Source organism: Agelaius tricolor, unplaced genomic scaffold, assembly GCF_023055355.1.
Source record: "Agelaius tricolor isolate 1412-34295 unplaced genomic scaffold, bAgeTri1.0.p SCAF_17, whole genome shotgun sequence".
Lineage (NCBI taxonomy): Eukaryota > Metazoa > Chordata > Aves > Passeriformes > Icteridae > Agelaius > Agelaius tricolor.
The window spans coordinates 6,650,542-6,671,837 of NW_027269277.1; the positions used below are offsets into that span (position 1 = coordinate 6,650,542).

At 42.8% G+C, this 21,296-nt stretch overlaps 2 protein-coding genes across 4 annotated transcripts in view; one reads left to right on the top strand and one right to left on the bottom strand.

Annotated features, from left to right (window-relative positions):
- ZC3H12B (zinc finger CCCH-type containing 12B) overlaps window positions 1-5,787 on the bottom strand; it is a 21,483-nt gene extending 15,696 nt beyond the window's left edge. Inside the window, exon 1 of the mRNA XM_071442272.1 lies at window positions 5,446-5,787. The gene's annotated coding sequence lies outside the window, so the exon portion shown is untranslated. The remainder of the gene's footprint in view (window positions 1-5,445) is intronic.
- ZC4H2 (zinc finger C4H2-type containing) lies at window positions 5,360-20,893 on the top strand. Of its 3 annotated transcripts, none has more exons than XM_071442275.1 (5): window positions 5,360-5,503; window positions 12,585-12,756; window positions 14,010-14,182; window positions 15,375-15,537; window positions 16,638-20,893. In XM_071442275.1, the coding sequence occupies exons 1-5, from the start codon at window positions 5,460-5,462 to the stop codon at window positions 16,749-16,751; spliced, it is 666 nt and encodes a 221-aa protein (XP_071298376.1). In that variant the 5' UTR covers window positions 5,360-5,459; the 3' UTR covers window positions 16,752-20,893. The 3 variants fall into 3 exon arrangements, with proteins under 3 accessions (XP_071298376.1, XP_071298377.1, XP_071298375.1); XM_071442274.1 differs by lacking the exon at window positions 5,360-5,503 and adding an exon at window positions 9,264-9,519; XM_071442276.1 differs by lacking the exons at window positions 5,360-5,503; window positions 15,375-15,537 and adding an exon at window positions 9,248-9,519.
- The last annotated feature ends 403 nt before the right edge of the window (window positions 20,894-21,296 follow it).

Consider the following 21,296-nt stretch of genomic DNA (forward strand, 5'->3'; position numbering starts at 1 on the left):
CTACAGCTTTTACTAAATCTAAACTTGCCAAGAAGTCATTTTGTTTTCATGACTACACGATTTAACTCAAACCACAAGACAGAAACAACACCATAGAATAGAGAACTTGGTAGGAAAGTATCCATTTTTACTGCACTCTTATCATATTGTGAAGTTTTGTTAAACTGAAAAATTATTCTAAAAAACTACAGCAATACATCAATGTTTGAGGCACTTCCAATTTACTTCAGGAAATACTTTCAGTGATCACTGATACATGTATTGGAATATACATAAAAGCAAGCTGGGTCTAGCATATCACATAGAGAACCTGAAATTCCTTGTGAAGGAGTCAACAGGGGAAGTTCAGGTTGGATTTTAGGAAGAAGTTCTTCCCCTGAGGGTGGCTGGGCACTGGAACAGGCTCCCAGTGCAGTGGGGATGGTGCCAAGCCATGGCTCAAGGAGCCTTGGGATGATGCTTCAGGCACACGGTGGATTCTTGGGTGAAGGGCCAGGAGCTGGACTGTGATGATCCTTGTAGCTCCCTTCCAACTCAGGATATTCTATAATTCTGTGAACTACAAATCAAGTGTGAACTGAAGAGAAATGCAAAAGTAGTATAACATTTAAGCACCTTGCCTCAAACTTCATTGATTTTGTCATACTCATAAGTATGAATTCAAAAGGACAGGATAGACATAGCTGGAATTCTAAACAGAGGAAACAGCATTTTAGTTCTTTCTTAAATTACATGATTCCTGTTTGGAGTTAACCCAACCTAGAAAGAACAGGTAGTGCTGAGCACAAGACAAATAAAAAGTACAGGCCTTCTGAAGGGAAGAAAATGGAGTATTTCTGTTGCATTAGGTATTTAATCATTATTTCCTAAGACAGAAAAAAAAAAGGAAATAATTGTGCAATAAACACACACTTAAAAACAGTGTTCCAACAATTATATATAGTATCTTTTTCCTACCAATTTTCCCCTTTCTAATAATCTTAAGGAGCTACAGCTAGCATTATTGCCACTCAAAAGGTCTGTTGTCCCTACTAAGGCAATATTTACACTTCAGCTGACAACATGACATAAAATGAGAGCAGACATGTAACTCCTAAAGCTTATTTGTGGGCAGTTCCTTTAAACTGAGATGATTTATTTGGATCTATGACCAAAGGAATACACTAGCTCTCCTAATCCACATTCTGATAGGAGGCCATTTGGTACTACCTACTCTGCAGATATAAATGACTCATTATTGCTCTGTGAGGGAAAAAAAAAAGTTGTGATTGCAGCTAAGTCAAAGACACATCAAGGATGTGATGCATCTTATCTTAACTTACACCAATTCAATTTGTAATCGAATATTTAGAATACTACTCTGGCAGACTAAACCAAATATTCCTTTAAACAAAATTCTCATTCAAAAGCAGTCTCTGAGAAACCTGAAAAACAAAGGGTGTTGTTTCTAAAGACCTCAATATACTGGATGGACCCTCACATGCTATGCCATCCAGGAGGCAGGATGGACTCACCTGTTAGGATAGAAGCTTTCTGATAAACTGAAAAAATCACTTCAGAAACTACAAAAAAAAAAAGTCTGAAGCAGAGAGAGACACCTCACACAGTGAGTATCAAACAGTACCTTTATGGAAAGCAGCAAGGGGAGCTTGAAGGCATCTTGTGGCTTTATATTTTCACTCCAGTTACCTTGCTTTTGCAAAAACAAAGTCAGTACATGGCTAATTAAGTCTGCAATAAGGATAGTGTTGGACTAAGTGATCTCCTGAAAGAAGTCCAACACAAACTAATTCTTTTTTGCTAAGATTCCTTTATTCATATGATGGCAACACTGCTCATTTCCAAGGTGAAGAAGCTGCAAAACCATCATCAAGAAGACAAGACAAAAAGCCTACCACTCTGCTTTGAAAATGAAAATGGCAATCCCTATGCTCCAGCAACTTCATCACTCCCTTTCTAAAAGGAGATCTACCCATGGACAAGACCTGAGGGAGGAAGGTTTTCTGGTGTGATGGATTATTTTGTTTTAGGGGGTGGAGTTTTTGTTTGTATTTTAAATCAATGTATTTAAACCTAGAAATCAGAAAAGGTAGAGACTTGGCAAAGAGGTGGAAACTAGTATTTGATCTTACAAAAAAAGAAAAAGCATTGCCTCGGGGGGGCAATTGCAAGTGGTTTTAGGTTGAAATTGTCAGACTTAGTTTTAACTTTATATGATTTGGCTGATGTGTCTGTGGGCTCAATAAAGGAGTGCATACTTCTTGTGGATAACCTCACTAAACATAAGAGTCTAAACCTTTGGATTTAACCTAATGTTCATACTCTGCCCCATTACAGCATTCAATTAAAACTAAAAGCTGTGTCAGCTAATGAGAACAGATATTAATCTTGATGAGGGTCTCTCTCCAGATGGAACAAATGCAGAAAGGGGCTCTTAAATTCTGACTGTGTAACAAACAAGCACCTTGGCCTATGCTGGGATTTGTAAAACGCTTTAGTTCTACTCTACAATGATTTCCTAACAAAATTCTAGAAGAGGCCTACAACAAATGATGTAAAGCCTAGGTTTTATTTTGACATGGTGAATCAATCTGCTTTCTAGCAAGCCATGTCAAAAATAACCCATGAAAGAAAATTACAATAGGTACCTTTACAAGTCAAAGATACTTAGCTGAAGTACTTATTTAAATATAGAACATATATACTTGAATCAAAATTGCCAGCTAATGAAGATTTTTTTCTTATTATGACCATGAATAAATTGGTCACCTCAGAAGAAATGAAACTACATCTCAGGAGATGTTATACTGCTCAGCTCTGCACTTGCAAATGTGTTTCCTAACTCTGAAATATATCTAAGGCAATTCTACATATTATGGCATCAGACAGCCTGAATCTGTAAAGGTGGTCATGGTATTCTTATTTCCAGGTGAAATATCTGTGATACCATGAACACATCATATAAAATACAGCTTATCAACAAAAAGGGACAGTTCACAGGAAACTAAAAACACCCCACATTAACAGATGGCAAAGCATTTTAAAAATACCACTATTATGGCTCAAACAAGCTTTTCATTTACAATGTATAAAAATTAGCCTTTTACAATAAAATTACGCACAAAAAAAAAGTTGATATATTTAAAAGTATATAGTTATCCAGCCATGAAAACATGGCTCTCCAAAGCCCTTTATGCCTAGCAGATTCCATGATGCAAACAAGGACAGCATTCTCAGGTATGTGTAGCATTACAGCCATTTGGGTTTTTTAATTTCTTTTTTCCACATTATAAGATGGACAAATCAATATATCAAACTAATTTCAAATGTGGCAACACCTGGGAACTTCTTCCAAATTTATAAATTGCTTTTCTTCATCTTTCCAAGCCCTACTTTCATACCTGAAATTAGATGCTGCCTTCCTTATTCCCAAAAAGCCCCAGTGCTTCTGCTCTTGATTCAAACAGTAAAAAAGTGCAAGTGATAGAAGCAATTTGTTGTACTTCTACTATTCACAGATTTATAGTAGAATTATAAGTGTTCAAGAAAATAACATTTCAGTTGCAAACTGTACAGTGGCTAGGAAAGTCAAAACCAGCAGATGTCTACAATGGAATAATTTAAATTGGAAAAGGCTTCCAGAAAGATCAAAGAACAGAAAGCCAGAACTTACCTAATTTACAGCTGTTGACAGTAAGAATTTACTTTCTTACCAGTTCATCAGCATAAAATGGGTATCCCTTCATCCATCTTAACCCTTTTTCTTGTCATTCCTTCCAAATAGCGAGTTTGGGTTAGGTTTAGATTTAGCAGTTAGGTTTTCTTTTTTTAAAATAACTTTTATTGCAATCATTCAAATAAAATTGACTTAGGAAGCTTTATGGATTGCTTCTATTAAAACTCGCTAAACATTAGATTATTTTAGAAGGCAAACAGATCCAGAAAATGTCAACACTGACAGGACTGATATACAGAAAACATGTGACATTGGAGAAGAAATGACATATTCCAAAGGAATCTAAATTACTCTATATTTGAAGATGACCTTGAAATTTCCACTAACCCATTTTTCCATTAAGAGGCAAAAATAATTTTATCAGTGGCACTAGCCAAATTTGTGAAATATACCTTCCAGTCATACATACCATAGTTCAGTTACAACATTTGGCAAGCAGAAGATACATCTTATCAACAAAGGATCCTTCCTATGGAAAAAAGACTACTTGACAGGCTCTTCTATTTCAATAAACAAACATACCCAGCACAAGAGATCAGATGGACCTGAAATGCTGCATATTCCCAAGCACTCAGAACTAATGATCTGCATAATGGAAGTTCCTAAATGACCAGCATTTTAATATGCCTCCTATTCTTACTTCCCATTTATGGCAACACATGCTAATCACTGCAACACACTGCAAGACTAAAACAAAAAAAGTAAAACAATATCAGACATATCTCAATAAACTCAAATAATTTAGATTCACATCTATCAGAAGACACAATATAGCTTTTGCTTCAATTTTACTGTTTTGCTAGCCTGTGATGTAAACACCTCCTGTGAAATATAATATCCAAATGATTTAATGACAATTAGAAAAGCAGACAGCTATGAAAAAAATAACATTTTCAAATGAACTGATTAAAAAAGTATCTCAAACCTCAAGCCTACTGCATGAGTGAGCATTCCTTATTCACAGTTGCATTATAAAGCAAAATGGAAGGATACAAGTTGCAATCATCAGGTATCTTCTACAAAAGTAATTTCCTTATTTCACCACCTTTCTTCCTTAATGCAAGTTTCCTGCATTGTTCTTTTGTTCAGACACCGAACACCTTCTCAGACAGCGTGCTAACGCAGCCTTTGCAATCTCTCCTTGGAGCTTGCAATGACTAAATGACGGGGAATTTCCCGGCTCCGTGCCCCGGTGCCCAGGCCGCTCCACCTGCCCTGCCACAGCAGCCGGGGGCTCTGAGCGCGCTGCCGCAGCCTGGGCGAGGATGCTGCCATGGGTCCCCGCCAAGGCCTCGCGTCCCTCGCCCAGCGTGCGGCTGCTGCGGGCCAGGCGGCAGCGACCAAGGGCAGCGGCCCCGCAGCGCGGAGGGACGCGCCACAGCAGGCGGCCGCCGCTCCGGTGCGCGACGGGCGGCAGGGGCACCCCGGGCAGCGGCGGGAACAGCCCCGAGCAGCCCCGGGAGCAGCCCCGGGCGGCGGCGCTGCCCGCGCTGTCCCCCCCCGGTAGCGGAGCGCGGTCGGACGGCGGCCCAAGGCCGCGCCGCGGCTGCCGCCGGGCCCGGGCCGCGCCCGACGAGCGGCAGGGGGCGCCCCGCAGCCCCGCTCCCCCCGCCGCGCGGACCCCGGGGGAGGGGAGCGCTCCGCCGGGCTCCGCCGCTCCCCCGCTCCGAGCCGCCCTCGGCACCCCCCGCGCCCGCCCGGGGCCTCACCCGCTGCTGTCGCTATGGACACCGTCCGCGGCTCCCTGCGGGATCTGGCGGCGAAGAGGTGAAGGACGGCGGGGCTCGGCGCGGCCGCGGCACGGGCCCCACTCCGGCCGCTCCCGCCGCATGGAGGGGGAAGGGCTGGCCGGAGCGAGGGGAGATGAGGGGGCGTGGAGGAGCAGAGCCAGGACGGGACGGGATGGGGAGGGATGGGGGAAGTGCGGGCGCGGAGTTCAGCGCCGACGGGAGCGCGGGGGCCGCTGCCGCCGCCTCATCGCCGCCCGCGCCGCACCGGGCCCGCGCCGCCGCCGCCCGGCCGCCGTCGCCCGGCAACGCGCGCGCCCCCGCTGCCGCAGGCGCGCGGCTCCGCGCGGCGCCCCGCGCGCTCCCGACGCCAGCGCACGCGCAGCCTCGCGCGCGGCGGCGCGCGCCGGCCTCCCCTCCTCCTCCTTCTCCTCCTGACGGCAGGGGGCGCTGCAGGCGGGAACGGGAACGGGAATCGGGAACGGGATCGGGGAACAGGGACAGGAACGGGGAACGGGGAACGGGAATCGGGAATGGGATCGGGAGAAGGGATAGGGACGGGCACGGGGAAGGGGAACGGAGAACGAGGACAGGATCGGGAACGGGAACAGGGGACGGGAACGGGGGCAGGGACGGGCACGGGGAACGGGAACGGGGAACGGGAATGGGATCGGGGAACGGGGACGGGGATGAGAATGGGAACGGGAATGGGGACGAGGACAGGGGAACGGGAACCGGGGACGGGATCGGGGAACAGGGATGGAGAACGGGGACGGGAACGGGATCGGGGACGAGGACGGGAACGGGAATGGGGACGGGGACGGGGACGGGCACCGGCAGCAGCGGCTGCCCGCTGGGGAGCAGCGATCGCGGGGCCGAGCCACGGGGTGGCTGTAGGGTCGGGCTCCGGAAGGGAACGGGAGAAGGGAGATGTGTCCCTTGACGCTGTCCCTCCGCCATCCCATCCCCTGCCGAAAGAGCAGGAGGAGGCTCGGGAGGGCAGAGGGGTGCCGGGCTGTTTATTGCAATATCGTGTTCTCCCAGGTTTGCAGTCACGGGCTTGGAGGATGAAATAAAGGACATGACCAAACGCGGGTATATTTAGGCACACCTTTGGGATGGGCCAAGATTAACATGTGCTGGCACTTAAACCTTTACCTAGGTAGGATGCTCCGGCACAGGATTAATAAAATTTGCAAATACTTTAGGATTTGTGTAAAACATTGATATTTAAGGACCAGATGCTTTAAACATCTCGGGGCTAGCATGTAGTTGCTTCTGTCAGTTTCAGTGTTGCTGTACCTCCAGCTTCCCAAAGCATTCTGAAACCAATACCAGCTTTCCCTTAACTTATGAAATTGGGGTGACCACTCAGAGAAAAAAATCTGTAAAATGTGAAGAGTATGTTTTGCAAGCTCAAAACCCCAATGGGATACAGAAAGAATCTATTTCCAGTTCAGAAACTCAGTAATTCAAAGCAAATTTCATTACTTGGGATGCACCACTTTGACTCATCCGTTTTCTGATATTTAGGTTTGACAATATTGCTGCACATTCTGCTTATGGTGGTGACTTGTACCTAATCCAGCAGGATATTAACCCAAGTTCAGTTCTGTTGTGTGTTTTACTGGGGGCTCTTCTCCACCAGTCTTTAATATCTAATATTTCTTTAAATGCTATTTATTTCATAACACATGTTGCACTTTAAAAAAAATGCAGTTAGAATATTAATATTTAATAGTTCAGTTATAAGGGCCCTACATTGCATCACTACATCCAGACTTTTAGAATTAATTGCTGTAGCTGGGATAATTATCTAGGGAGGAAAAAAACATTTCCAGTTGGAATTGTTCTGAACTAGATTTGTTGTCATAATGCTAAAGTGTATGGACTGACATTAGACTGTTAAATGGAAGTAGCTGATATTTGCACAAAAATTCAGTCTGTGCTCAATGAAGTAGGGGAGTATTTTAACCTTGGTTTCATTCTGCATAATCCTGCAACTTGTTTTGAAATCTATTTGCCTGTTGGCTCTTGGTTTAAAAAGGATCAAACAACAACAAGAAGGTTGAATTTTCCAGGATCAGCTGAAATATTTTTTTCAGTGTCAGTTTAGTCCTAAGTACCTTAGCTTTCTTTAAAAAATCCAGTCCACATGCTGGGAAAAACTGATCATTATTTGCATCCCAAAATTTATCAAAGTTTGTAAATAGCACCAGAATAAATAATACATACCAGTGCAGTGATTTCAGATCATATAAAAAACTGTCAGACCCACTTTGTCTAAGAGAAAAACTGAAACACAGACGTTGAAACACCTGAACAAAGCCATGAAGCACAAGTTGAATGCTACCAATTTGTATGTGCTGGGACTGCAAGTGTCAAACTTTTTGACTGTTTTGAAGTGCTTTGAAATGTGAAGATGTAATATTTTCTCTCCTTTTTTAAAACATGGAGAGGAAAAATAACTGCTAAGGCTTGTGGGTGGGTTTACTTCCTAAGAACTTCCAACTGATTTACAACAGTTTGTGAAGTGGTTTTCTTAGTGTCATTCAAAGCAGAGTAAAGGAACAAGTTGAACTTGCATTTTCATTTTCAGCCCTCAACCTTTTAGATTAGCCTGTAAAAACAGGAATCAAAAAATAGGATAAGCAGTGCAAAAATAGGCTGGGATTCTCATCACTCCTGTTTGAGGGCATTTTCCTTCTCTCCCTCTTGTCCTCACCCTGCCTGCTCTCCCTCCCTCACTGTCTTAGCAACAAGATTCACTGGCTGACTGTAGCTAACTTGTCTTCTACCCCCTCAAACCAATTAGTTCATCTATTTAAATCATGCATCAAAGAAGCCTCTCCCCCTTTGAGCACACAGCTCACTTAGGGCTCAATCCTACAACCTTCAATTTTTATGGCAGTGAGAGTTGGCAATTGACTTAGATTACATGAGGATAAGACCTTATATGTTCTAATATCTTTACGAAATCTGTGGCGTGATGAAGAGGATGCTGATCCTGTCACTGTTTTCTTTCATCTACCTTTTTCTTTATTTGAAGAACACAACAATATAGGGAAAAGCCCTTAAGTTATGAAGAAAGCAAATAAAACATCTATTCATGTCGCCCTGATTTTTTTAAGATTTTCTAAGCCTTCTGATGTTTACATTCTTGTAACAAACTTTCTCACACACTTTCTGTAAATAACTTATTGTTTTGCATTCTTTTATGGAGGAGGAGAAATTTGATGGACTCTTGCTTTGTCCAGTGTCATTGGAGAGGTGGCACTTTCACCCTCCAATCCACTGTCACTTTTGGAAATCTATAAATATTGGAGTCAGAAAATAAACTTCCCCCTTTTTACCTCGAGAACAGCAGTGTGTGCGTGTTGTGTTATTTCGTGTCCTGTAGTGACATCCACATAACCTCTTCTATTCACAAATGCTGCTTATTCATTATCAGTTCCAGAAACTTGCAAAGGTTGGATTTGGTGAGCAATTAGAACATTCAGTAGAAAACTCAGAGCATCCAGGAGAAAACAGTATTGTAGTAGTCAATGCCTACAGCATCCCTTTTTGTCAAAGCTTTTAATCAAAATCACGAACCCATCAACAGTCTTTTAGTGCATATTTTAACGAAATACTAAACACTGCACAGATCTCAGAAGGAAGCCTCCTGCTCTTTTTGCACTCCTAACAACCTCTAGCATAATGAGGTGTGACAAATTGATTTAAAATGTAGTTGCAGGAAGAAGGGCAGGCGAGCTTTGCTCTGCCTTGTGGGTGTTGTAGTCGTTTTGCAGCTTCTCTGCCTGGGCAGCAATAGGAGCCCGGACTCGAAGTCCCACAGCTCCCGCTAGAGTCTGCCGCACAGGCTCAGAGCCCATATGCGAGCAGGGGGTGACTACATTGTGTCTATTGTATGGTTTTTTTGTTTTGGTTTGGTTTCGGTTTTTTTTTTTTCCCTCGGGCATTTTGCACGTTTCACGGGAGGTGTAAACCGGGAGTAAAAAGCATGGCAGATGAGCAAGAAATAATGTGCAAACTCGAGAGCATCAAGGAGATCAGGTATGTTTGCTTTGTGCCCCATCGGTTCCGTGAAGCAGCTTTTTCCTCGGGGGAGCGGACGAGTTGCATCGATCCGAAAGTAGCTATTGTGCTACTGAGGGAAAGAAAACTACCGCTGCCTTCACGACGAGAGCTCAAAATACATTTTTCTAAGCAGGGAGGGAGCATCTGCTGCTGGGAATCGCGGCTGGAATGCGTAGTGCAGGGCGGTAATGGTCGTGCATTTGCAGAGCGCAGCCCCGAGTGATGGCACGGAGAGAAGGCGGAGTGCGCGGGGGGAAGGACCGAGCGGCTGCGGGGGAGTGGTGTCGGGCCGCGGCTCTGGAGGGTTTCACTGTTGTTTGTTTGTTTGTTTTTAAGTCGTTTGAATTAGTATTTCATATTAATGAGCCTCTGAATCTGTTATTTTGCCCCACTCACTCCCAGGCAGGAGCCTTTTCGGGCTGAGAAGGAAGCGGGGATGGCAAGGACAGCAGAGTCTGACAGCCAAATCCAAGGGTGGACGTGCCTCGGGCAGGACAGGGCTGGGCAGCGCTACAGGCACCGGGGTGCAGGACAGCCATCTGTCCATCCATTTATCCGTCTGTCCGTCCGTCCGTCCCCCGCGGAGGGCGGCGGTAGGGCAGGGCCCTCCGGGGAGCGGTGGATCCGTGCGGGATGAGAGGGGAGCGGCTGAGCTTTGGCTCCTTCTCTGTCCCTGCCCTCCGTCCCCTTCGGCCAAAGGCGGGGAGCGACCGAGGGAGCCCCGCGGAGATGTCCCTGCCTGGTCCTGCGGCCGCCGCCCGGGGATGGGGACACACCGGCGATGGGGACACACACCGGGGATGGGGACACACACCGGCGATGGGGACACACACCGGCGATGGGGACACACCGGGCACACCGGGGATGGGGAGACACACTGGGGATGGGGACACACACCGGGGATGGGGAGACACCGGGCACACCGGGGAGGGGGACACACCGGACACACCGGGGCTTTTTCATCCGTGCCCTCCTGCCACAAGGCCCGAGGGCTGCGGCTCATGCCGTGCAGAACACCGGGAATTTGTTACAGCATCCTTTGTAGGCTGAGCTGCAGGATGCTGTGGGAGAGGGGGCTCATTGAAAGCCGGGCAGGGTACAGCACGTTCCTTCGAATGAGTAAACAGGTTTATTTACAGGTTCCTTCATCAGAAACCTTTTTCATAACTTTAGGCAGGGAGTTTCCACTCCTTGCTTTAGGGCACCGATTTCCAGCATTAGGCCTGAGCTCTGTTTGGTTGGAGCCAAAACACCTTAGAGAGAATGGTTTTGAATGCAGCTGGGAGGCGGAAGGCATGCTGACTGTGAAACCCCAGAGCCATGAGAAGTGTTTGGGACGTGACAGCCAGAGAGGGCTGGCAGAGAGAGAGGAGAGAGGGCTGGCAGAGAGGAATCCCAGCTGCCAGGTGATCACAGGCACTCGTGGCTGGTTACAGCATCTCGAAGGAGCACACTTTATCCGTGGAACAAGTGAATTTGGCAGCAGAGTATGGGCCTCAGCCTTCTTCACACAATACTACAGAGGTGAACAAAGATCAAGCAAAAGTATTTGTCTGTCTAGTATCCCCAAACTATTTGTAGAAGGAGATGTGACAGTGTAAGAACGATGATTTTGTACTCAACTGGTACACAGGCTCTGTTTTAGAAAACAGATCTAACTATGGCTTACTACAGTGTGTGGTCCAATTACTGTAACACTTAAATTAATTTTTCAGTGAGAGTAGTATCCTGTATTTGGAAATTTACAGTGCATTCAGTTTTCTGATCACATATTCAAAGGTGATGTATTAACTGCACTTGATGGATTTTTGCTATTATTTTGTGGTATAAGGTAGAGCAAAGGTGATGTTTAGCTTTAGTGTACAATGAAGTATCAAACAAGTTACTTGAGTGTATTTTAAATTTTAAAAAATCAGTGTCAAAAAGCCAGTCCTACTTGCAACATTGATGTCTATTTTGAGTCACCTTTAACAAAATCTGATGAAATAAACCTGTTTACGCATTCGAAGCTTGCATTCTGTGAAGAATTTCCTTCAAGATAAACATGAGATCTCCTTATGTTTACAGATTCACCTTTGATAGGTTTGGCAGACTTTATTTTAATTGGCATTTCATGAATTCTATGGACAGAGGGGAAAGAAGTCTTCATGAACAAAATCAAAGAACTTGCCCATTTTTATATTTGATCTCTATTATGTATTATGATACAGCTTAGCTGGGTTTTGAAGGGATGTGGGAATCTGATTTTGAATCTGGACTCTGATCTCTATATCCATATCTGTATCTATAGATAAATAAATATCATTTGTAGTCACGGGAATACTTCTTTCAGTAAACCCACTGGATGCCCACAATCCAAGCATATATGCACATGCTTATTTATATGCATGCCTATTTAAATACTTCCCCAGAAATAACCCACTCATAAAATTAGGTAAATACCTAAAGACTCAGTGTTCTGACTGGGAGGAGATACAAGAGAATAAGAGTGAATTTACTGATGAGAGATGCAGACACATGTCATAAATACAAGAGAGGAAACAGAAATTTTGTAATTGTTCTGTTTTAAATTTCCTTTGTTCATATTATCCCTGCCAGACCACCTGCTTCTGAATACATATTGTATGTAGAAGTTTTTTATGGTACTGTTTTTATCTCTTGCAGCTTTATAAACTCCTGAAATGAGAGAGGGAGGAAGCCAGGTCACATTACTAGCTATGGCACTTGGAATATGTAGCCATAATTAATTGTCCAAGTGACTGACCCTGCTTTCTGCCATGCTCTGTCAAAACCTGACAACATTCTATTAATTTCAAAATTCAGTACAAGGATTCTCTTACCACTGAAGAGCTCAGCAAAAGAGCTAGCATTGGAATTCAGTATTCTCCTTGTACCTCACCTTCTCTCAGACTCATTTAGTCTCATTCTTGTCTATTGCTGCTATTCTTTCATCTGTCTAATCCCATATAAACTGACACCTCACAAAAATGTGTCAATGACTTACTGATGTCTCTCTATTTTTAATTGTCACTGGGATTCAGGAATAAGACTTTGCAGATGGAAAAAATAAAGGCAAGACTGAAAGCAGAATTTGAAGCCCTGGAGTCTGAGGAGAGGCACCTGAAGGAATATAAACAAGAAATGGACCTGCTGCTGCAGGAGAAGATGGCTCACGTGGAGGAGCTGAGACTGATCCACGCTGACATTAACGTGGTAAGTGCCAGCCCAGCTCAGACACTGACTCAGACACAGCTGCATGTGAATCATCCCACAGCTTGTGGAATTGTGCACACGAGTGAAGCATCACTGGTTCAATAATGTGCACTTTACAACACCATCCTGGGATCCTACAGAGAGCACAAAGTAAATATACCTCAGGATAACTGCTTTTTCTCTTTGTAGGGCAGGATATTTTATAATGCTGCATAATAAGCTGTTGCACTGAGAGGATAGATAAGATAACCAAGGCTGTTGTGGCTATGACTTTGCCAGTAACCTCAGTGATACCACTCCAGCTGTCCCACAGAAAACAGTTCTTCCTGTTAGTCCTTTCTCATTTAGCATCCAGAAACAGAAACTTTGGCAGCTAGGTGGGACAAGGAGATTTTGAGAAAATACATAGTGTTTGTTAAATTCATAGTAAGAGCTGACCTTCATCCCAGAGTGGAATCACCAAACATCAAGAAGCACCAGCCTGAAGGGAATTAATACAAAAAAGAGACAAAACAATTTATAAACAGGGAAGATTAGCCAATTAGAGGGACTGAATAGGGAATATATTTTTAAATACATATTTTATGTCGTGTTAGGGCACTTACATGGGGTTTTTAGCTCTCAAGGTATCGATGTTGCACTGGAAGAAAAAAGCTCCAACAAGTGAAAAAAGTACAAGCTATGTACTGGATTTGCAGACTACATTTATTTATGATTTCAAATGTCTGCTCCCCATCCAGCTGCATAACCTCAACCCCTCTTTCATCCTCCTCTCTTTGTGCAATCAGATTGTCTTTTTCCCTGCTGCTTTTCCCACTTGCTGCAGTAAGGGAAGCAAAAACCTTTCCTTAGCTTGTTTGTTAACTTCTGCCAGTCAGTGTTCAGGTATCTTAGAAACACAGAAGATTAGTTTATGTTACTTTAAGCTCTTTTTTAGTGTCTCTTGAGAGTCTTCCATAGCTCCTCACTTGCCAGCTTTATTTGTAGCCTGTCTCTCTGCTTTTTCTGTTGTTCAGAAGGTCCTATAGGTTGAGTGCACTTTTTAAAAATGAAAATGCATCTCATATATCACTCTCTGTTGCTTTTCCTTTACCCATTTTTCATCCTCCCAATACCTTAAGTCTTTGCTTTACTATTGCATTGTCTCAAATCTCTTCCAACTTGAGTGAGAAAAATCTCCTCTTTCTGGCACAATCTGTTGCTCAGTCAGAGAGGAACAGTTCTTTAAAAGCGTGCCCAACCTGCTGTTTCAGATGGAGAACACTATCAAGCAGTCTGAGAACGATCTGAACAAGCTCTTGGAATCGACTCGCCGGCTCCACGAGGAGTACAAGCCCCTCAAGGAGCACGTGGATGCCCTGAGGATGACTCTGGGTCTGCAGAGGCTGCCAGACCTGTGTGAGGAGGAAGAGAAACTGTCCCTTGAGTAAGTCTCCAAAGCAAACATTATCTGGCTTTATGCTTTCTTTCAGTTCTACTGGTCATTTTCTCGTTTTAATTTTGTTGGTAGGTGGAAAAAAACAACCCAAGAGGTAGGCATGAAAAACAGAAGTTAACAAAAAAGGGATGTGGAGGACATGTGTTTGATAACATTCAGTCTGAATTTGTTTCAAGTTAGATTTAGGTTATTCCAAACTGCAAACCCTACATACCACATGCAAACATTTAAGGGTGGTTGTTGGCCTTCTAGGTTTCATACTATATGTTGCTTTTTCTATATTTTTATTTTTTCTTGAAAATTACTTCTTTAGCAAGCAATAGTAGGAGGCAATACATGAGAGGGATACAAACCAGGTATTCTTCAGTTGGGTTGTGCTGCTCCTAGTCAGAGTTTTACTTTTTGCTGCCTGCACATGGCAGTGGCTTTTAGCCAAATACCTGTGACTGTCAACAAGTTTCCCTGAGATGTGGAATGGATTTGGGTAATAAATCACAGTCTCATTTTTACATATAACCTAGGCAGAGCAGAGTGGCAGAATTAGCTACTATTCAAAGAAGAGTATCCTTTGTTTAACAGACTAGTTTTAAATGCAAGGGATGTTTTAATAAGCAAGTATTGCTCTTATTGCCCAGCACAATTAATATATATACTTTTACAATACTATACAGTATTAGTAAAATTACTATAGTACAATTACTATATACAATTAATATATATACTATATATTTATTTACACAGGCACACAGTTTTCAAGATTTCTCTTGTATTTCTATACAAATGTTGTTTAACAATCCAAACACCTTGACACTACAAAGAATGTTTATTAATATGCTGTGTACAAAAGTTATTAATTTTAACAGAATAGAATAGAAAAACTGTTTGACAGAGGTGCATCTGAAGCTGTTGCCTATTTCTCTTCTATACACGTTGCCTATTTTTCATCTTACTAGATTTACATCCAGTCTGGAATCTGGCTGAAGTGTAGAAATGCAGAAGAAACTCCACATATTCTATTTATGAACTAGTCAATGTGCAGGCAATTTGGCAGTTTGACTCTAGTGGAGGAACATGATAGGGAAATGTGATCCACTGTATTTTAACACCAAATATCTTTTACAGGCTAATGAAATACTGCTGAAGGTGGTTACATTTTTTTGTTTGTCATCCTTTTGTCTAGCTACTTTGAAAAGCAGAAAGCAGAATGGCAGACAGAACCACAGGAGCCTCCCATCCCAGAGTCTCTGGCTGCAGCTGCAGCAGCTGCCCAACAGCTGCAGGTGGCCAGGAAGCAAGATACCAGACAGACAGCAACTTTCAGACAGCAGCCACCTCCAATGAAGGTCAGGAGATGGAATGTGCTGGTTTTTCTCTTTTGTCATTGGAATGCATTATGTTTAGAAGGTGATTAATGTTTGTGAAAAGGAAAAATTACATGTCCTGATGGCGATTTTTCCTTGCAGGGTTTCAAAACAAGAGCAAGCAGTAGACTAAAGTAGTAGCACCAGTCATGAAGGGTTAAGGATAAGAATCCTTTAGGATTTAAAAGTCACCCTGAGCAGAGATGTAGGCAATTCCCATTCCTCTTGTGTTTCACACGGGAGCAAGGCATGTAAGAAAGGGAAAAAAAACTTGGCAAAAGAAAAAGTAGTGGCTCTTATTTAATGCCATATGGAGTCATATTAAAAACAGTGCACATATTTTATGGGGGAAAGTACCAATGGTGTAAATTACCAGGAAAAGCGATTGCTTCTGCACTTGGGATCTTCATGAATAACATGTAGATTAATGTAACATAACCAGAGGCACTTCAGTGACAGTTTTACTCAGCTCCTTATGTAGTGAGAAGAGTTAAGTAGTTACACAGGGGTATTCCTCCCACCCAGGTTCCAGAGTCACTAAGAAGGCTAACTGATGTAGGTACACCCCAAAGTAATATACTTACTATCTGTAGTTAGGCAATTGAAAAGCCATTCTACAAGTAATAGGCTTCAGTCAGACGTAAATTACAGGGCTTAGTCTGGAGCAAAAGGGCAGAGTTCTGTACCTTGTGTTAAATATGTGGAATTCATCCAATCACCTGCTCCTGCCTTCAATTCTGTGACACTGCAGTTGGCCATCGCTGTAACTTCTCTGACTCAGTGAGCTATTAGGCAGGTAAACACCTTTAAAACATCACTGTAACCTTTAACACAAAATAGAATTTAAAGTTACTGATACACGTGTGAGCCACATGTCTGCAGAAATGCAGTTTTAATTCAATGAGATGCTCTGGTTTTCAGTAAGCCTGAAATTACAATCCACATAACCTTGGTTGTATAGAGTGCAGCAGCAGTCTACCTTTGCAGGCAAGGAGCCTTGTTTTTGTCTGTACTGGAACTCAATAACCTGTGTACCAAGGCCACTTTGGTGTTTGTAACCAGAGGCTGCAATTGCATTTCAGGCGTGTTTGTCGTGTCACCAGCAAATCCACCGGAACGCGCCCATTTGTCCCCTGTGCAAAGCCAAGAGCCGCTCTCGGAACCCCAAAAAGCCCAAGAGGAAACAGGATGAATGAAATCCAGAAGATTGTGACAAGCTCCTGTCCCAGTACTCTTCCAGTAGAATGGCAAATTTGCCCAGACTTTGCTGAATTGCAGACTCAAGTATGACTGTCTCGTTGTTTTCTATTTAAATGCAATGTAAGCACAATGATCCTGCTCTAAGTTCCTTCCAGTCTTTAGGATTTGGTTTTAGGAAAGTAAATATTACTGGTGCTACAGTTTAACATTTCAATTGCTCCATCTTTTGTACTCCTGAACAAACTGGAATTCTTTGTGCAAGTATCCTAAATGTCAGGCTATTTCTATTGACCAAATGTGATTACCACAAATGCTTTTATGTTCTCTTTTTAAAAAACAGATGTTACTAAAAGATTATTCTCTTTTCTCCTGATAACAGGAGACTATTTCAAGTGCTGAAATAGCAGACTGTCTGTTTGTTTCACTGAAGAACAATTTGTTCTCCAATCTCGTAAGACTGGGTAGGTTTGGGTATCCAATGGAACTGTTTTTAAACAGGAAATGTTCAGGGAAAACGAGATTTGTTATACAGAATATCAATGCATTAAGGACACACATGGGTTTTGATTTACTGAAGTTGATTGTACCATTCCCTCAAACTTGACTTAAAACTTGGAAAGGTGCTGACTGTGTATGAATTTCTAAAAATGATGTAATTTGTCATGCTTTAACATCTTAACAGGTTATTATTTTCAGCAGTCTAAAGACTGACTGACTTAAGAACAAGGCTGAAGTGAGCTCTGTTAGTGATCCTCCTAGGCTTTAAGGCTGACCAATGCACAGTGGTTCTCTAGGAAACATGCATGATACATCCCAGATCTCTGTGTGCACAGACTGCACATCAGCCATTCTGCATGTCTTCTGTTCCTGGTTTCTACAGCCAAAATCCGGCAGGCGTGTCCTCCACTGGAGCATAGGAAAGTTCAGGAATATGCATGAGGAACAGTGTCAACTAAAAATTATGTGTTTCACCAGAACCAACAAGCTTTGGTGTCATTGTCCTCCCTCAACCAAAGCTTTCTATTTTTCTGTCTTTTAATAGGTCATTTTCAAATAAGCTTTACTTCAGGCCAGTTTGTTTTCTTGTTCCCTGTGTGCCAAAAGAACCCTGACTACAGCATCTGGAGTAGATCACTCTCTGTATGTCTTCCCTTTGTTTCATGTAATTTAACAACAGTTCTTGCTATGAGGAGGATGGCAATGATCCACTTACAGAACTGGCATTTGAAATTTACTCATCTCTAATCCCAGTTTTGTCACCACCTTTGTTGCCTAAATTGATCTCAAGTGTTAAATATTCTTTTCACTAACTCTGGGACACAGGAAGTGCTTGTTCACATTCTTCTCTTTAGCCCAGGTTTCTCTCTATATTATGTTAGAGTGGTTATATTGGGAATTTGGCTTGTTAGACAGGAAGAACAGGGAAGCACCAAGTCTCTGCTCCAAGAACTTCACCAAATGTTGGCAACTGTAATAAATCTACATGATGCAATTTTGCTGGCCAAATCACATATGTCACCATTAATTTCCTACGTCTGCCACTAAGTACATGAGTGATTTACTGAAAAATCCTGAAACTTAAGCCGGGTTCAGGAGATATTCCCCCATTTTAATGTTACATGGTCAAATCAACATCTGTCAACAGCAGACACAATGTGAACCACCTACCCCTGAAATTATGTGAAAAGCAGATTCTGCTAGCTGAATTACAGGGATTTGGTCTCTGAGACAGCAATAATGGAAGACAGTCTCCATGCTCCAAATGGCAATAGTGTGTTATACATGTTTTGTGGCACAAATACTGGATTTTACTGTTTCAAATGTCAGGGTGGTCTCATGCTGTGTGCTCTGTTCAGAGCAATTCCTATGGAGTTGAAGGGGAACTGCACAGAGTTAAAAGACAGTATGTGGGCTTCCCCAAAGTGCATACAGGAGAGCAGCATACTTTGATGGTGGTTGTACATAAATTTAAGAAGTAGTGACAATGGAGTGGGTGAATGGTCTGCAATGAAGTAGTGTGAATAGGAGGATTGATTTGTAGAGACTTCTGCTTACAGTTCTGAAATAAGTAGGGTTAGTCATAGTTGTTCTCACTTTACTGTTACTTTGCCAGGTTCTTTCTTTCTTGGGAGATCCCTGAACTGAAGTATACTTAAGGATGCACCATTTACTAATTTAGTACACAGTTTTGTACTTTTACTTTTTTAAACTAGTCTCATGTTCTCTTGTGTTTTACAAGGTTAGGGTTTGTTGGTTTTTTTTAAAAAGTGAATCTGACACACTGTGTTTGCATCAATTGTACTAGTATTTACCAATTTTCACATCCTTTACAAAGGATATTCTGCCACATGAATAGCATGCATTGCTGAGGGTGAGTAACTGGAGATAAGTCAGCAGGGTGCCCTGGCTGCCAAAAGGACCAACCACAACCTGGGGTACCTCCAGCACAGCAGTGTCTCACTCTGCCAGCTGATTGTCTCACTCTGCACTGCACTGGGGGGGCCTTGAGCACTGGGGGCAGCTTGGGGTGCCTCAGTGCAAGAAGGACATCAGACTGTTACAGTGCTCTGGAGTCACCTGTGTGACCAAAACTGCAGAAGGTCTCAAGGGCAAAACCTCTGAGGAGCAGCTGAGGACATTTGGCTTGTTCAGTTTGGAGGAAAGAGGGCTGAGGGGTGCCCTCATCACAGCCTACAACTTCCTCCAGGGGAGGAGGAGGTGCTGATCCCCCTCTGATGGCCAGCAGCAGGATATGAGGAGATAGAATGAAGCTGCATTGAGGGAAGTTCAGGCTGGACACCAGGAAAAGGTTCTTCCCTGACAGAGTGGTTGGTGACTGGCCCAGTGACCCAGGGAAGTGGCCAAGGCACCAAGCCTGTCAGGGTCTGAGCATCACCTGGATTTCACTCTCAGCCATACAGTTTAATGCTAGGCACTTGGACCTGATGATCCTTATGGATCCCTTCATACTTGAGCTATTCTGTGATTCCAGCCATTTCAGGAGGTAAAATATGTGTTATGTATGAGGGGACCACGGGGGTGGGGGCAGGGAGGGAAGCAGTGTCTCTCACAGGGAAGGAGTTCTCTTTTCTCTCACGGAACAATCACAGAAGTTTAACTGAAGAACTTTTCTCGTGACAGCCCCAGGCTCTTTTCTCCCAGGCAACTCTCTCAAGAGACTGGAGGAATAATTAGGAAATATTGATTTCTTGGTATTCAGACAGAAGAGGAAGCTGTCTGAAGTACAGCTCTTAACACAAGTCTGCTGCATTTTTGCTTCATGGAGCAGCAATGGCTTCTTCGTTTGTATCTGAAGTCTTTGTGGATACTTCTCCACTTCACTTAAATTTATTCTTATTTGGGTCAAATTGTCTGAGTAGCCACAATGAGACCCTCCTCAAAGCTTAGGAGACTTTTATATTACTGAAGTCTGGTTTAACCCTGTCTTTGTGGTTCTGTTTTTAAAAGGGTATCCATGTAACAACAAAAGAACTGGATTTTCTTGGTAAAGATGGTTTCCAGGGTCTTTGTTCATCACTTGCCTCAAAGGATAGTCCTGTTGTTCTGCAACCAAACAGAAAAAAACCAAAATCCCAAGCCTTTCACCCTACCATCAACCCTAAGCTCATAAGTAAAAGGATGCAAACACTGTACTGCATCTGAATGCTTTGCTACAGAAATTTTCATACCCAAGCTGGGGAGGATCAGTTGTCCAAACTTTAGTGTCAAGGACACATTAACTACAGAGAAAATGTAAGGCAAATTTAAATACTTGCACTTCCTGAATTCAACCTTAGCTTTATAAAAGGACCCTGACTGAACCTGACAGTGGCTTCAATTCACATAATATACATTTGAAAGAATAGACATTGATGTGTTACTTTAAATAGCATACTATTCAAGAAAATGGGACTTCACTAGCACTTTAAAGAAATAAAAAGTGCTTTATTCTTTTATTTTACAGTTTTCTAATTCCTCCAGCATACATTTTCATTTTAGTATTTAGGTATTCTAGCAATATCTGGTATTTTCACTGGCTTCTGTGTTTTAAGTATTTTACTCCTGTGCCTCATAGGAGTAACAGTGTGAGTTTAATTTGTCTGTACAGTCCTTTTAAATAAATGTATGTTTCATGTCATGCTTTCTTCCTTCAGAGTACTTTCACATCTGTTATTTGCTTATGCTACTAAGAAGCCCAGGTGGTAAAACTCAGCTCTCTGATTTTACAGAATAGCCTCAGCCACAATTCTGTTATACCTTTATAGAAACTTTATGGAAATAAATATGGGGTAAGAAAGATCCCTTCAAATAAGCTTTAGAAAATAGAAAGGAAAAGGAGATAGCAGAACAGGTTTTAACCTATGTCTCTGGGTCACATTTTTTGTTTTGTTCCTACAAATACAGATACATAATGGGTTTAAAAATACACATACATCTTCTTTACATATAAATTATATAAATGAAACAGTAAAGGGCTTGAAAAGGGGAGAAAACAGGATTTCTGTGCAGGCAGCAGGAGCAGCTCCGCGCGTTTCGTGGCA

Excerpts from the sequence above, each read along its gene's own strand:
- ZC4H2 (XM_071442274.1), top strand. The coding sequence starts at position 9,374 with ATGGTTTTTTTGTTTTGGTTTGGTTTCGGTTTTTTTTTTTTCCCTCGG. Across the intron at positions 12,757-14,009 it reads TCCACGCTGACATTAACGTG|ATGGAGAACACTATCAAGCA; the intron begins GTAAGTGCCAGC and ends CTGCTGTTTCAG. Across the intron at positions 14,183-15,374 it reads GAAGAGAAACTGTCCCTTGA|CTACTTTGAAAAGCAGAAAG; the intron begins GTAAGTCTCCAA and ends CCTTTTGTCTAG.